Below are 17,160 nucleotides of genomic sequence, written 5' to 3' on the forward strand. Positions count from 1 at the left end.
ATTCCTAATGCTTCAGGCCATGATCCAAAAAAGAAACTTAAGAGTCCTGTTTAGATAACTAAAAGAAATTCATGGGAAATTTGAGACAAAAACACCACATGGAGGATGACTCCTGACCCTATCAATGGCCAGCATTTGCATGCAAGATAAATGTTTAGTTTTCAAGCAGTCTGCCATTAGGTCATTCTCAAGTAGCTTTGCTAGCACACAAGGGTTACATCCTTTGTACACCCTTGGGATTCTGGTCTGACAAGCACTTATTCCATTATTACCCATGTTTCCTTTTGCCCTCTGACAAAAAGCACTTATGATGAACTGGATTTATCCGCCTCTACCCTAGGATCCCTGCAGGACCTCTGAGAGCCCTCTTGCGTTGCGTAGTGCATGTTCTCTGTAGTACGTGCTGCTGAATTGTTCCTGATGTCGCGCATTTTTTCTCCGTCGTGAGATGCTTTTACATTCGTAGTTTCGCACTGGTTTTGGGGTTGATCTGCATGCCAACCGTGTTAGCAGAGGAGGTTCTGCTCAGGCTAAAGTGGGGCTTCTGTGCTCGAACCCAGTGTCGTGCGCTGATGTCCCTGGTGTCCTGGAGCAGCAAGTGTCGCAGCCGGGACCTCGGTTCGATACCTCAGCTCCGTTCCCTGATGTTCTCGCTGAGAAACGAAGGCAGCTGGGTGAGTACCTGAGCTTATGCCGGTGAAATTTGCCAAGACAGAATATCAAGTGCCATTTATGAAGCACTTTTTTTTATCATTCCATGGTCTTGAATTTATTCCCAGCTGATGCTGAGCACCTAACTGGAGCAACGGTGGGAGAGTGGTGGTCGTCCTGGGCAGCGCAGCCACCAGAAAGAAATAGATAGCATCTATGGTCACTTCACAGCCTTCTTCTATCCCATTTTTCCCTCCTTTTCCATAACCTTATGCCTCCCCAGACCTTCATGCAGTGTGGATAGGGAGCCTTTGAAAGGTTGAGTGAGGCAGTAGACCCATTCCTGGCATGGAGTTATCTTCCATTGCATTACTAGAGCTTGGGAATTTGGCCAACCACCTTATTTAGGAGGGTAACCAGGGCACAAATGTGAATGAAATGGCAAAGACATTGGCCCAAGAGGTTGGTGTTGGGGGGGTGAAGATGTTGGATGTGCCTGTACACCTGTCTTAGCAGCTCACAAACTGGGTGGCGAGAAGCCCTGCTGCTCACGGAGCTGGGATCAGGGCGGTTGTGCCGTGCCGGTTCGAGATGTGGACCTGACTGCACTCAGGAGTTTCTCCAAGCCCTTGTCATTAATCTCTAGGTTGGGGATGTCTTTAAATCCTCTGAAACACGGGAATTGATGCAGACAGCACCCCGCTGCTAAGTGATGTGTCTCGCCTGGCGGCTATACCTCAGTGCTCCAGAGCCCACACCGGCTGTTCGCTCGTCGCTGGATGGTGGTTAGGATTGCAATATTGAATGATTCTCCCAACTCAAAAGGAAACAAAGACTTCTTTTGTCTTCTCTGCAGGGTAGCAATATTTTTCCTATGAGTTAACTTTATTATTCTCCTTCTCGCTGCTCCCACATTAGCTTCGGAAAGAGAAAAACAACGCTGTGTCATAGCAGAATTGCCTGGTAATGGGAACTGTAAGGTAGATGAGTTCTTCTCTCCACCCATGAGCAAGTTCTTGAATAAGGTTTTACTGCAGGACAGCTCATTCTGTTTCTCTTGCACACTGGCCTGTCCATATCTCTTAGGTTTTTAATAAATTACAGCACATCCTTCTCTTAAAACAAGTTTCCTTTCTGTAGCCTAGCCCAATGGCTGGTGCTAGGGGGATGTTGCTGTCATCACTGCATCCTTAAAAGCTGTGCATCCATCCTTAACAGCTTCTTTGGCCCTGGACTAGACTAAGAAGTAAGCTTGGGATCTTGTCCACTGCAATATGGGAATATACCCCAGTCAAAGATCCATCCCAGTGTGGTTCAGGATATACGTGCATGCCTCGTGCACTTAGATAATACCTGTTTCATACAGTATTTAGTAACACGAACTACTGAATTAGACCATAAATGCTTTGGTGCAGAGACCACTGAGCTTTTTAGAGCACCAGGCACGTTCAGGTTTAAAAACCAACCAGAGTCATTACTTGTTAGAGCAAGGCATAGCTAACATCTTTAAAAGGAATTCCCTCATTAAATTGAAGTTGCTTTTACCCATGACAGGCCATAAAACCTGAGTCCATGGGAGGGAACGTTTGCCTCTATGCATGCATGTGTCTTAGCCTTTTTATTTTCAATGGGGAGAGAAAATAGAGTGGGTTGCATATTGGATACATTATCTTAGTATTAAGCTGCCATTCCCAATCTCTTTTGGATAATTGGAACAGAGAATCGCTACTTCTCATCCATCACTTTAAATGAAGGCCTTAGTAAAATAATTTTGGTCGCTGGGCACCACAAATAAGATCCCTCTATCCAGATTAGTTCTTTTTTGCTCATGAAACTGTTTGAATAGGTCTTAGCACTCTGAGCCGTGGCAGGATATATGTCAGCAGTTTTACAAGCCTTTGGGGAAATCGCTCAGATGTGTTTATAAGGACCTCCCAGGAAGCATTTTGTGTTGTTGAGCCTGGGGAAAATCTAATCAGAATTTTCGTTGTTGCATTTTAGTTGGTTGGGGGCTGTTCTTTAAAATTCAGCTAATATACTCCATAATGCTGGTAGCAGTGCAGTAGGTTTTATGTTTCCATTGGCATAAAGGTCTTGCTAAAAGTTTAGGTCTTATTTCATCAAAAGAGACAGCTTTTGTAAAGATTTGGACTTGAAACCAGACAGCTGTGGCTATTCCTAGTGAACAACTAATACTAACCATGTAAACTGATGTAGAATAGACTGAATCACTAATTCCCAATCTTTAGCACCAGCTGATTGCCGTGAACTTGCAAACTTCCTTGTGGATATTCTGTAAAGCCCCATGAATCTGAACGTTTTTAATGTTTTAATTTAATAAGGTTCAGTGGACCAGCTGTACACCAATTACTGTTGCCTATGGGCCATGGTTTATGACTATTTAAGCTTAAAAAAAAAAAAAGAAAGAAAAAATCAGCAACCTGGCAACTTGTCTGTGTTAGTCTGATGTAATTTTGAAGTTGTTCCATCTTGCTCCGTTCTGCCTGCACATCTGTATTGCAGTTAATTGCCTTAAAACTGTGAGACTGGTACTGCCAGGGTGTCTGTTTTTTTTTGTTATCTAAAAAGCTTGATAAAAGGACTTCCAGTTTTGTTTCATAGAATCCAGCTAATCCTAGCTTTGTATTCTTCTTGTATATCTTTGAGGGATATAACATTGCTGCCTGTGAAAGGTGCCAGTCAGGTTTAAGCCAGAGGTGAGCAGAAGGGTGAGTTCTGCATTAGAGCAAACAACCCATCAGGAGAGCAGGGCTTTGCACCAAACCCTTCCTCCCTTTGAAGCTTACCATCGAGGCTGTGGGGCCACTGTGGGCTGTAAATATGCCTAGCAGATAACAGAATACATATGGTGTATTGGGGCTCCCCAGGCTTTGGGAAATGCCAAAGTGGCCACTGTCACAGGCAGCTCTCCTTTGCACTGCTCTGGATTGATTCAGCTCTGCCTCTAAGGCTTCTCCAGCTCTAGGTGACAATAATCACACTGTCCTTGCCAAATGTGGTGGAACAAAATCCTGCTGGGGACCCTCCGAATGTCCCTTCATACCAAGCTCAACTTCACAGGGATCATGGTAGTAATTAATCACTGCTGAGCTCTGCTGGATTTAACCAAGAGACGTATTGTGAAAGACTTATTATCCATCATAAAACTTTTCAATTATTGCCTGACTTGCAGTCATTTACCTTCCATGCCATAATCTCTCAAGCCGTCAATTATTTTTACAGTGGAAGGTGTAGGACATAGTTGGAACAGCACATCATAAGCGTTGCTTTATCTACTGGGTTTGGCTCTAAGCTACTCATCAGCTCTTGTATTTATGTTGACTACAGAAGCCTAAATTGGCTGATTTGTGGAACATAATAAATACAAAGATGAAATGCTTCTGATGAATGTTTCAGTGCATTTATAAAATTTGTGCACTGATTCAGTTTTCTGTAAGGTTTGTCATTTTTAACCATGGGATATTTTGCTCCATGCAAAATAGCATCACACTGATTTAATTCAAGATGTTCTTTTAGACAGTGAAGGATCTTCTGAATTATTTTGAACTGCTATTGTAATGCTTAGTGGCTGATTAGTAACTTTGAGAGGCTAACCTCAGGTAAATTAATTATGTTCTCAAGTGGATAGGAAAAAATCTGCATTCATAAGAGCATATAATTCTTATTTACCTTTGTTCTGCCAATTTGTTGCATCGTGGCTGTCTGTGTCTCCCCTTCATTAGTCATCTTGTTGTACAACGTTAATGCTAGATTTCAAGAATTGTTGTTTGGCTTGTCAGCAGAGAGGGTCTTAACTAGGTAGAGCTATACAGCGGTGAAGAAAATTGGCTTTATGTAGGATGAAACGAAGGAATGGGGTCAAAGTGTGAATTAACAATTTTCCAAAATAAAGCAAAGAAATCTTGCTTTCTTTGCCACTTGTACTAGAATTGGGAGAAATGAGCATGACTATAAGAAATTCTACTTCTAATTGCTGTTTTAGCTGAGTATCAAATAGAAAATTGTTAAGAAACTTTAAACATAAGCAAACCTAATCTCCAAAACTCTCTTCTATAGAAGTACATCGTTGTTCACTGCTGCAGTTCAAAGTGGCAGGCATGAGGTGAAATATAAGCTTTCACTGAAATTTTGTATTTGTTCTTAATGGTTATTTCAAACAAAAGAGAGAAAGAAATCCTCAAATTTGGATTCAGCGTACTTTATTTGCAACAAAAAAGCCCAGACTGAACATTTTAGGGCTGCTACAGAGATGCTGATAATTGATTTAGTAATCTTTGTAGTCTGCCTTGAAGTTCAGGCTATGAAATAGTGCTGCCATTGACTAGCCAGGCTTCACCTTTTAGAAACCTTCTTGTCTTTTCATGTAAATAGACATTTGTCAGTATTTTTAAATGTATGCCCAGTAGATTTTTGTAATGCATTTCTTTTTTTTTTTTTTTTTTAATGTGTTTCTTGTTTAATTCAAACAAGCAGCTGACATGAAAGCTAAAGATAAAAGTGTAACATAGTACAATTAGTTCCTGTGAAGTCCGCAGATCACTAATGGAACACATCTCTTCCCCCGGCACGGCTGGCATAATACAGGCCATTTTTTGGTCATTTGTGTTGTACATTAAAAGCATCAAATAGAGTGCTGTCATGTGCCTGTGCGCATGGACATAAAGTTCTTCTGTTTGATAATGTTGGAAATCATTTCCCTTTCCAAATATGCAAATCGGTAATTGCTGCAATTGGATCAGAGACATGCAACACTTGTAATGTAACCTTTTATGTATTAAGAAAAATAACGCAGAAATGAGATCAGAGACCAGATTTGTATATATAAACGAAAGGAATTTAAAGCTGTTTTTCTGTTTCTACCACCATTATTGTCTAAACCGTGTTTCATTAATGTGTGTTGTGATTTCATACCAACTGATCTCTAGGTCTTTCTGATCCAATAAATACAAGTTCAGGAATACAATTTAAGAACAATGTGCTGGGCTCGTGCATTTAAATCCACGGAGCCTCTAAGAAGCAGGATTTGTGAACTTATTTAGTGCAAATGTTTTCTTGGAAAAAAAATAGCATTTTGTGGGAGCAGAGTAGAAGTATCTATTGGCAGCAAACCCTTTTTCTCTTTATCGGTGCTCAGAGTATGGAATTCAGATACAGATTTGGTGCTGACTCCACCAGTTTCAGATGTCTCTGGTGCTCTAGTTTTTCAGAAAGCCAGCTTTAAGTTGCAAAATAGGAAACTCGATTTTTGTAGGACTTAGGAGAGCTGTGTCATATACTCCCTTTCCTACCTATTCGATACAGAACATATGGTTTCTTTTAAAATCATAGCATGTGTGAGGTTCTGTATTATTTAAGGTACAGGAGTATTTTTGTCTTATTATAGATCGACACCGTTTTAAAGCAGTATGGGGATGTAACAAAGTTACATGAGATATTGCACATCTTGACAATGCCACACAGTAATGGGAAGTATTACAAACCTGCTTACAAGGCCCATTCATAGAACAAAGAAGTGCAACACATAGATGCCACATGCGGAGTCTGGCATATGTGGGGTGTGATCTGAGTTGTGAAGCCTCCTCTTCTTCCTTGATGGTTCATAAAAATGCCCAATTCTCCATATTGTATTTACTGGTTCTAAGTTTTCTTTTGGATAAATAATAGGAGGTTGGGGGAAAATGTCTTGGCTGATTTTTAGGCAGAGAACACAGGTGGTGTTTTTTCCTTTTTCTTTTTTTTTCTGCTGAAGAGTGCTTTAGCCACTGTTAAACAGTTCAGTTACAATCCAAAGTGATACTGCTAACATGGACTGGTAAACCACCTACAGCATTATTTCCCCTGTCAAAGACTTTCTACAACGTAAAAGCTAAAGGTATTCAGATTGAGCCTTTTCTCAGGACAATTTATAAACAAAAAGCTTTTCAAAATTGAGATTTATTTTCTTCCCTTACTGCCCTTTCTTTGCCACTGAATACAATACAATGAATCTTAAAGCTCTCGCTTGTCTGCATGTCTTCACTTTTTGTCTTTACTGTCACTTTTACTTCAGCTGCAAAAGTTCCAGGTTTGAAAAGTTAAGAATGGAATGAAAAAGGTGGGGGCAGGAGGAAATGTGAATCTAAAATCTGGGTATCATTGTCCTTGGTGCCAATAGAGTAGAAAAAAATAATGAAGAGGTTGAAGTAAAGATAGGGAAAAAAAGGCAGAAAAGGATAAATTGTCACGTTTTGAAGAGAAAAAAAAAAAAAAAAGGAACATTAATTTGGACACTGTGAAAATTCTCATTTCGGGATTCCTTAGAAAAAAGACATTAAGAATTACATTTCCCCATGACCATCTGCATTTAACAAAATATATTTTATTAAAACCATCCTTGGAAGTCTTCAAAAGACGTTTAGATGTAGAGCTTAGGGATATGGTTTAGTGGAGGGCTGTTAGCGTTAGGTTGGAGGTTGGACTCGATGACCTTGAGGTCTCTTCCAACCTAGAAAATTCTGTGATTCTGTGATTCTGTGAAAATGGAAATGTTTAAAGGAAAGTATTTCCACTGTGGCTTCTGGCAGCAAAGACAGCAGCACGGCAAAAGCCCTATCTTCCATCAAGGTCTGCACCCAGATCTCCTGATTGCCACAGCCCAGGAAGGATAAATCTCAGGTAGAAAAGAAATGTGTGATAGGAGATGTCGGAGGCATTTGGATGAAGGAGGGAGTGTTGGAGCAGAGCAGAAGAGCTAGGAAGGGTGTTGGTGGGGGCAGAAGGGAGGACAGGAGGAAGCCGCTGAGTGGAGGAGAGCCGGCACCTCCGATGGATTTAAAGAGGTGAGGAATGACAGATGGACTTGGGAAAGGAACGCATGTATTTGCAGAGGGCAGAAATGGGTCTGTTAATGATTTTTTTCATGCAGTGATTGAAGTACTAGTAATGGGGAAAAAAAAGCTAGTGGTGTTGACAGAGATTTCATTGGTGCAACGTGACCCAGGGCATTTATGGAGCCTCTGTACCTCCGTCTCGGAGCTAAATTACTTCCCAGATGTAAGGCAAACAAGCGATCAGTCAGACTGGCCTCCTATTCTTTATGGCTTCAATCCTCAATACTCATTCAGCAATAGGCAGCTGGTTCCGTTTTCTTGGTTTAGGGGTTCTGACACCAGTAAAAACAAAACAAAACAAAAACTTTTAATCTTCTAGCAATGAAATATACTGCCAAGTCAAATAAACGAGACCTGTTAGAGCACCCTCATTTTGTACAAGCCTTTTCTCTGCAAAGGCATGGTTGTTTGGGAAGAACCCCTGAAATTGCTGGGAGGGGGGGAGCTAGCTGGTTTAACATTTCAGTCCACGTGATAGTTTCTTTATCTACAAATCTCTTTCAGATCACAGACCCCTTGATGATTAGTCAGCCCCGATCCTTCCCCTACTTTACAGTTATTTTAACATCTCTGAAGAACTGCCAACATACCCACTTTAGCGGCCAATGGCTGTTACGCTGCTTTTTTTATTGGCATTCAATTTTAAGGGTTGACAGACAGTAAATACTGAGACTTCTCTTTACTGTTCTACAGTAATTTGTCCTACAGTTGTAAACAAGTCGCTCTTTTCCTGCCTTCTGGTAAACAAAACCCACCATTTTTGGAGGAGACTGAGCAAACAGAAGATTGTCCCATTTTAGATAAGCTGTGACTGTCTGAATGGATATTGCCATGCATGTTTATTTTTTTATTTATTTTCAAGGCAAAAGAAACAACTTATTTCTGAAAGTACTTGGTTTTGTGGTTTGTTTTTTGTTTTGTTTTGTTTTGTTTTTTTTTGTTAAATGGTGGCTCTATTAAATTTCCAGAAATAAATATTTTTTAAATATTGTATTTTCTAAATAGATATGCCATGCAAGCCTAGAGGAAAGTGATATTTAAAGATATCCTCTTGGACTGTAACAAACAAGCAAGCTTCTAGTTATGACAAACAGTGATTATTCCAAATTATCTTAACACTTTCATTTTGTATTTTCTCTCTCTCTGGTAGGCACCTTGCATTTCCAAGACTGAAAATCAGCCTCAAGGACTTGCAACTAGCGTTAGGTGGGGACAGACACCCATCAATCAGTCTACACCCTGGGACACTGATGAGCCACCCTCTAAACAGATGAGGGAGAATGAAAACCCAGGTATGTTTTTAATCTTATTTGTAATTCGACAAGGGAGAGTCATTCAAAGCAAATTCAATGCACTATCCCCATTTACCTCTGTAAATTAGACTTCATTGTGAGCCCTTTCTGTATTCTTTAGCAGGGTTTTTCTCTCATTGTAAAGACCCCTCAAGTTTCTTCTGTGCTGGGGCTAATATAAATGTATTAAGATGCCTGCAAGTTCATTAAAGTGTTTTTTTTTTATTTTTCCCTTCCTCCTTTGCCTTCACTAGAGTAAAAGGCACTCTGTAATACTTTAAGACCTCTTTTATGTCCAGAACTACCTGAAATGATTTCCAGCTTCCAGACACATATCATACATTGTGCTACTATGCCAGACACCTAATTACAATCTCTTTGTAGTGGCTGGAGCACCATTATTATACACACAGAGTGTTTGTCAGGGAGCCATGAAAGCACGGTGGGGAAAGAGGTTAATTTTCTTGGAAGCGTGTGCTTAAGCTGCGTAAAGCGCAAAACACATAAAACCGTAAACATGCTGCATGTCACCTGATGAGTATTTTAACAATTGCACTCACATCGCTGTAGCAATTTTATGCACTTATTGGGTTGGAAGAGTTCCAGATCCCGAGCCGCTTTCGATACCGTGAAGGATAAGAGCGTGGCTCGGTGGTGCTTCGGGCGGACGCGGGAGCGTGACGGGCAGGCTTGGGGCGGTTTTGTTCTGGTCCCCCCCTCGGTGCCGAGCCCGCTACCATTGCCAGCCTTCCTTCATGCCGCAGGTGCAGCGCCCTGGGTCACCACGGTGGCGGCCGGCAGCCAGCCCGCCCTCATCACCCACTCCTACGGGATGACGCAGCCGCCCACCTTCAGCCCGGCCGCCAACGTCCAAGCCCCTGTCATCGGCGTCACGCCTTCCCTCCCTCCGCACGTCACCCCCCAGCTCCCGCTGATGCCGGCTCACTACCAGCTCCAGCCGCAGCCCTCCCAGCCCCTCAGCAACATGGTGGTCAACCTCCAGAGCCAGCCCTTGTACACCAACAGCCAGCCCCTCAGCATGCCCTCCATGAGCGGTGTGGGCCCGGTGGCCCACCCGGGCCCCGGGGCGGTGGGCAATGGCCACCTGGCTTGTCCCATGCTGCCACCACCGCCGCCAGCTCTGCCCTCGGCTGCCCTGCCCAGCAGCGCGCCCACCACCAATGGGCAGGCGGCTGCCCCGCTGCCCCCCAACGCGGCGGGGGGCCCGGACAACACCAACAGGGTGCAGATGCTGCGGACAATTGGCGTGGGGAAGTACGAGTTCACGGACCCCTGGCACCCCAAAGGTAAGGCGGGCCGGCTCGGTCCCGCGGGGCGCGCGGGCACGGACGGCGGCGGGGCCGAGGACGGCGGCCACCCAGGGCTCCCCACCGCTCTCCTCGGGCCCGCCCGCCCGGCTCCAGCGTCTGTCTCTGGGCTTTTCTGTAATGCATAGCTTTGATGAATTAATGATGATGAAAAGTAGTGCTTTAGAAGGAGGGGGGACGAACTTCGGGTAGCTTTTATAGGGAAAAAGAGCTTTCAGGGCCCATCAAATAAGCTGGTGCTTATCTGATATGGAGACACATTAGGCAGCCGTCATCCCATGCCTCCTCTTAAACTGTATGTTTACAGTTTAATGTATGCTTATGTATGTACAGATCATGTTTACAGCAGGCCACTTTCTTTTTGGCCCCAGTTGTGCATTAGTCACAACACTAAACTTTTTCAGCTGTTGCCTTCTCCCCCACTTCAGAGCCGAAACCAAACTCAAGCAACCCTATTGACTGAAGCTGAACAACCCAAAATGTTCAGCGTTAGGGTAAAACTCTTCATTACCAGCTTCATTGGGCTCAAATGCCACAAAACACCATGAATTGTCAGGAGCATTCCTGAAAGGTTGACCTTTTCTGATAAGTAGTTTCTAAATGAGCCACGTTGTTGGGTCATGGTGAAGTGTTATTTCCGAGTGTCTTACCCCAGACACTTTAAAAATATCTGCTGTCTGTGCGCTTAGTTTCTAATTTCATTTGTGTAGTTTTCCCTGCTCCCTTGAAAATCATGACTGTGCCACTTGTGAAGGTAAAGTGAAATGCAGCTTACAAAAATATAAATGCAGACCTATCAGCAAAATCAATTAAATTGATTAAAAAAAAAACACCCCGAAGGCTTCATTAAGTCTGTGATATTTTATGTATACATTTGTATTCAGACACAATCCATGTGTAAATTATTTACTTGCCACAAGCTATTAAGTTCTGTTGTGTGGCTCTGTATTAAAGACAAGGAATCTCTATTAAAAACGATTAGTCCAATAACTCTTCCTGCTCATTACATAAATTGTACTTTGGTATGTGCAAATCTTTACCAAACGTCTCTTTAAAAAGAGTTAAGACAAAAGCTCAGAGTACTTTTTTAAAGCAAAATATTTGAACTGCTTTTAAATTCTCAGCTTTGAGCCCTGAATATGACTAGAACACCTGCAGGGGGGTGATCTGTTGAATTTTTCTTCTCAAGATCTAGATGGGCTTTAAGTAATATGAGCCCTGGTGTATAGCCAAAAAATTACCAACAGTTGCTTTTAAAGAGTTTTGTTAATTCTTTCCCTTTAAAAGAAATGAAAACCCTCAAAAGCAATTTGTCAGGTTAGGTTTATGAGTTACAAACTCTTGGTTTTGTAGAAGGAGGAAGGGCAGAGATTTAAGCTCTAAGCCTGGTAGACTGAGCTGCTGGATGTCTCTTCTCTCCATGGAAGCTATTCGTCTTCTGAAGGCGTCATCTCCACTTTTCTTAGCCACCTATCCCAATTTACTGCACTGGATACTTGGATACATGATCAAATTAACACAATTTAAAGGATTACTTGGTGTCATCAGAGACGTGCAAATATACAATACAAGGAAAAACACATAAGCCTAAACCACTTTCACTGTGGTAATTTGATCACATATCTGAGCCCTAGTGACGCTAACCTAGTGAGACAAATGAGCATGTCAGTGACTGCACACTCGAGGTGAGGAATACTCTCAAATGCCTTGCATACTTTGGGCCAGTAGCATCAGCTGTTACGTACTCTTCCTCCATCAATTAACCTTCAGTGTATCCCTCGCTAGCAGGTGAAGCAAACTTCAAGTCAGAGTCTAAGTAAGAAGATAGTAAAATATTTAATCAGTCTTTTAATATTTGATTTGCAACGTCTTAATCAGCATTCTTGCTTAAACTGCTGTAAACCCTAGTCCAGTCTGATTGTCCGCGTGCCACTGAGCACTCGGGAAATGGAGCTTCGCTTGACAGCGTGAGAGGCAGCAGTCAGCTCACGAGGTGTTCGTTAAGGTGAGGGAGAGAGTTAATGAATATGCTGGGCATGCCAGACCTAGCTCTGGTCTGGTGTTTGGAAACCTTTGTACCTAGAAGAGGCTTATAAGGAGAATATTGAAATGAGCCGTATTTCTAATCCATGACAACTGCTGACACACTAACCAGACTTTACCTCATAAATTGCAAGCTAGACAGCTGTTTTCCCAGGGATTTGCTAGCTTCTCTATTTATGACCACCAGCTCTTGAGTTATTCCTGGTCCTGGAGCAGTTAAAAACAAACATAAGATAATGAGCCTGCATACACAAATGTCTCATAAGCAGGAGTTATTTCATAATGAAAAAGTCATCTCCTCCTAAGTCTTAAAAGCCCGTAATTCTAAAGCTATAATTCCTCTAGTCAGAGCTAATGTCAGAGAAGGTAAAAGTTGGACTTTGTTGCTTTTTAAACAACCTTCAAATGAGAGGAAAAGAATCAGGATAGAGCAGACAACTAGGTGTCTAACCAGACCTTAAAACCTTGCTAGAATAAGATTCTTAATATAAACATTATGAATTTCAATTTGACTCAATTTTCTTTTTTGTTTTGTTTTGTTTTGTTTTAATTTCTGCCCTTTGGGATTTCAGCCTCTAAAGCCCAACTGATTTCACAGTCTTACATGATAGCCAGCTTTCTCTCTGGGAAGAAATGGAGGCTATAAAAGTGCTGAGGTGTTCAAATATACAAGTTCAAACTAGTTCTCTGCTAGTTTCATTTAAATATATTCTCTTTCTTTCTTGGGGAATCTTGGCCACTATTATAATAGGAGCCACTGCTAATGGCCCTAAGATCTATCTCATTATCCTGAGATACTCTGTATTATTATTTGACTTGACAATCCAGTCTTGTACAGGTTTGAATAATTACCCAACTATCCCTTAAGTGAAAGAGCAGTACTTGCTAGTTAATATGATAGGATTTCTTATATTTCTTATATTTTTAGACTTTATTAGGGACCTGATATGAAACATCATGCTTAATTTCCCATATTTTTCACTTGGCTGTGTATACGTTGGGGCTGTATTATACTGTGTGCATTCAGAGCGAGGTTTCTTACTTGGCTGCCTCTAAATGAAAGTAAACAAATAACGTTGCCAAAAGTTAAAGGCACAGCTAGTATGCTGTCTCATTTGCAATAGGTCAAGAGATCTCGTTTACATGACTGAAAGAGTCAAGTCATTTCTGTGGCTTTGCAAATAATTTATTTTTGTAACAAGAAACATGGTATAAAACAGATAGGCCATTCTCTTTACTGTGTCACAGCTAATTCTCACCTAATTCCATTGAAACTACTCACAAGATTTTCTTGCATGGGTTACAGAATCTCCTTGGTCTGGATGGGTGATATTCTGCAATAGGATTCTTTATTGCTTCTATAATATGTTAAATATGAACATTAAGTTTAGCTGCATGATCCATTTACTTAGTGAATTTATAAAACAGTCACATTACGGGAGACATAAATAACGTTTCAAAGTAATTATTGCTTTTAGCAATGTGTGATGTTCTGTAGAGCTGCCTTATGAAATGCATGGGATCTTTCACCATATACAATCAACACCAGTTTTGAAGGGTCTCTGGTTTGGACTGTAATGGCCCTTTTGAAGATATTTCCTCGTGAAGATATTCAGTGAATATCCACAGAATTTCACATAGCCAAATTTTTATGGTTTCTTTAGAAAAAAGTTGAGCAGCAAAGAATATTCAAACTGAATTTCTGTATCTTCAGGCTACATGATGTGCCAGCACAAGTTGCACTTGCACAAGGTGCCTGTGCAGAGGGAAGAGGGAGAGAAACTGTCCCTTCAGTTTCTAACACAAGGTGCTAGTACCCCACGTCATGGTGCAGTAATAGAGGGCAACGTCTATATGCCTGCCAGTCCATTTGAGCCAAGATGGAGAAAAGTTAATGTGTGATAAAGGACTAAAATTGAGTGGTACTCTTGCCGGAATAACTGATTATCTGAGATTTAGTCCTTTACTATTTTATAGGGTAGTATGGTTCTTTATATCCAAGACTTGTAGTAAATCCAAAATTGAACCCCTGGTTGATAGCCCTGCTGTGTGTAAGACACAAATGGTCCAGCTTGAACTCTGAGATCTGTCATACGCCTGGAAAGAGTCTTTCTTCATAAATTCAATCTACCTTGAAGCGTGGGTGCAAAATCAAAAAATGAGAAAAAATATTTTTATTGCAGTACTTTCTCCTGCAGTGTAAAATTAGCCATGGACATTTTGTGTTTTAATTTATGGATGTTCATGGATAACATTGATGTTTGTTTCCATAGTATTTTTTCTTCTTTATTTTTTTTGGTTTGCAGTCCTTAACTAGTGGGAAACAAAATCAGATGCTAATTAGTGTTCATACTGTAATGACTGTAGAAACATAACAGTATCAGAAATAAAATCTGAATGTTAATCCTTGTAACACTAATTTCTTAACACTTCATTTTCAAGCATCACCAAATACCATGAACTAAACGATAACAAAACTACAAACGAATACTGTTGCATCATCACTTATTGATTGCACCTTTCACACTTGACTTTATTGCATTGGAATTCTCATTAGACTTCAGACAATATTTACTTTCCTTAATCATGAATAGTAACAAGGCAGACAACAACATTTTTTCAATAACCATCAGCTTTTTTTTCACAAAAGGTTGAATTTTCAAAGGGACTTCAGCTTGACCTGCAATTCTGTGAGCGTACGTAGTTTTGCACATTAATGCAAGAGGAGGGGAGGGAAATTCAAAGTTCAAACTAGCATTTGGAATCCTAATGACATTTACTAAAGGATTTGGTGTGATAAAGGCTTTAGAAAGTTTGTTTTCAGTTCTCAGCCTTGCATCAGAATACATGGCCTGTGTAACCTTAGGAAAATCTCCCCTATTTTTGTATCCATACATATAGAGAGATAAACAGTTTACATACGTCTATATACCTAAATTTGTATATTAAATATTACCATATGTCTGTAGGCAACTATATATATATATATATATATATATATATGTATATAGTTGCAGGCAAGGAATTCTACAATAGAAATGTGCATTTTATCTCTTATTTCTTGTAGGACAGTTAGGTCAGCATAGCGGTCTGTCAGCATGGTACGTGCTTCTTACTGCATTTTCCTTAAGATAGTCTTGATTTTATGGGGTAGCCTGAATAGTACCAAGATACAAAAAACTAGTGATCATTTGTAGGCTCACCTTGCTAGTGACATGTAATTGTTCACAGAATGACAGAATGGTTGAGGTGGAAGGGACCTCTGGGTCCATCTGGTCCAGCCCTTGCTTTAGCAGGGCCACCCAGAGCAGAGTGCCCAGGCCCATGTCCAGGTGACTTGTGAAGATCTCCAAGGAGAAGACTGCGCAACCTCTCTGGGCTCCACCACCCACATAGCACAGAATCACTTCTGGTGTTCAGAGGGAATCTCCTGTGTTTGAATTTGTGCCCATTGCGTCTTGTTCTGGCACTGCAGAGCCCGGTTCTGTCCTCTCTGTACCCTCTCTTCAGGTATTTATATACATTTTCAAGATCTCCTCTGAACCTTCTCTTCTCTAGGCTGCAGTCCCACCTCCCTCAGCCTCTCCTCATAAAAGAGATGTTTCAGGCCCTTCATCATCTTCATGGCCCTTCACTGGGCCCCCTCCAGTATGTCCAGGTATTTTATGTCGGGGAACTTAGAACTGGACACGGTACTGGTAGTTTCACCAGTGTTAAGTAGAGGGGATGGATCGCTTCCCTCTACCTGCTGGCCTTGAATACTTGGCCTAATGCAGCCCATGCTACAGTTAGCCTTCTTTGTGACAAGGGCACAATGCTGGCTTATGTTTTAGCATGTTCACCTGCAGTAATAAAATAAGTGCTTGAACAGGTCCTCTAATTTTAAATGTTTTTCAATATTGATTGCAGTTTTCTGTCATCAGAAATGGAGTAGCAAAATTGATGAGGGGCATCTGAGCCATCAGCTGAGTGAGACTGAAATACATTCCACCTTTTTGTGTTCCAGACGGAGTATTTTCAGTAATTCCTGCCCTGTCTTTTAATGCCACTATTGGTCAGGTCATGACAGACAATGATTTAGTGCATTGAAGAGTCAAAGAGGATTTGTAATAGTCCTAGAACATTACCTCGCTAAACGTACAGCATAAAGAAGGTCACTGAATTCTCCTTTGATTGACAGTTCTCAGTGTGTGAGTGACTTGAGATTTCCAAGTTTCAACTGGAGCAGGAGCCTCTTACCACTACCAATATTTTATAAGGGTTATTTTAAAAAAAAAATAGTATAGGGTTGCTAAAATGCAGTAAAAACTGAAACTACTCTTAAAACTCATCTGCTCCATCGTGCTTATATTAATACCTATTTTTTTAGAATAAACTCCAGATTGGCAACTTTAGTTCATCTGTTCTTGAAAGTACAGAGCTAGAGAATTTTGATTTTATTCTGTTAAATGATTTTATGTCATCACTTGCAGGTGCCTTTAGGTAATGACACAATAATAAATTTTAAGATGTCTTGAAACATTGCATACACTTTCTCCCCACTCAAAGTCTAAGACGTGCTTTACTTAGAACGTGGCTTCTTAACATGACAGTGGCCACTAAATGCATTTGAAGTAGGTCTGAGAGGAGGCAGGGCTGAGTTCTGTTGAATTACTGTTTTGTCTCCACACAACACTAGACTCACAAAGTACAAATTTTCTCAGGGACCACTTGATACCCAAAATCTAGGCTGCCTTTGGCGCAGAATAAGCGAGCGGCAAATTTTTTGAATGTAAACAGGTAATGAACCAATATAATCTATGGTATAATTAAAGCAATCTCCTTCTCTCTCATTTTCTAGGCTGGCTACCTGTTCATCCATCCATCCAAATCCTGTTCCAAAAACCACTCGCAGAGAGCTGGAACTGCATTTGGATGTTCTGAAAGTTGCTCACTCTACTGCCTTCCAAAACTCTT

The 17,160-nt window shown here is 41.1% G+C and overlaps 1 protein-coding gene across 2 annotated transcripts in view; it reads left to right on the forward strand.

Annotated features, from left to right (window-relative positions):
* The window catches only part of KLHL29 (kelch like family member 29), a 389,804-nt gene that overhangs the window by 243,533 nt on the left and 129,111 nt on the right, over nt 1-17,160 (forward strand). For both annotated transcript variants that reach the window (XM_032185708.1, XM_032185707.1), the window contains 2 exons: nt 8,692-8,833; nt 9,598-10,140. In XM_032185708.1, the coding sequence (XP_032041599.1) occupies nt 8,692-8,833; nt 9,598-10,140 (685 nt within the window). The remainder of the gene's footprint in view (nt 1-8,691; nt 8,834-9,597; nt 10,141-17,160) is intronic.

The sequence above is a fragment of the Aythya fuligula genome, chromosome 3 (genome assembly GCF_009819795.1).
Source record: "Aythya fuligula isolate bAytFul2 chromosome 3, bAytFul2.pri, whole genome shotgun sequence".
Classification (NCBI taxonomy): domain Eukaryota; kingdom Metazoa; phylum Chordata; class Aves; order Anseriformes; family Anatidae; genus Aythya; species Aythya fuligula.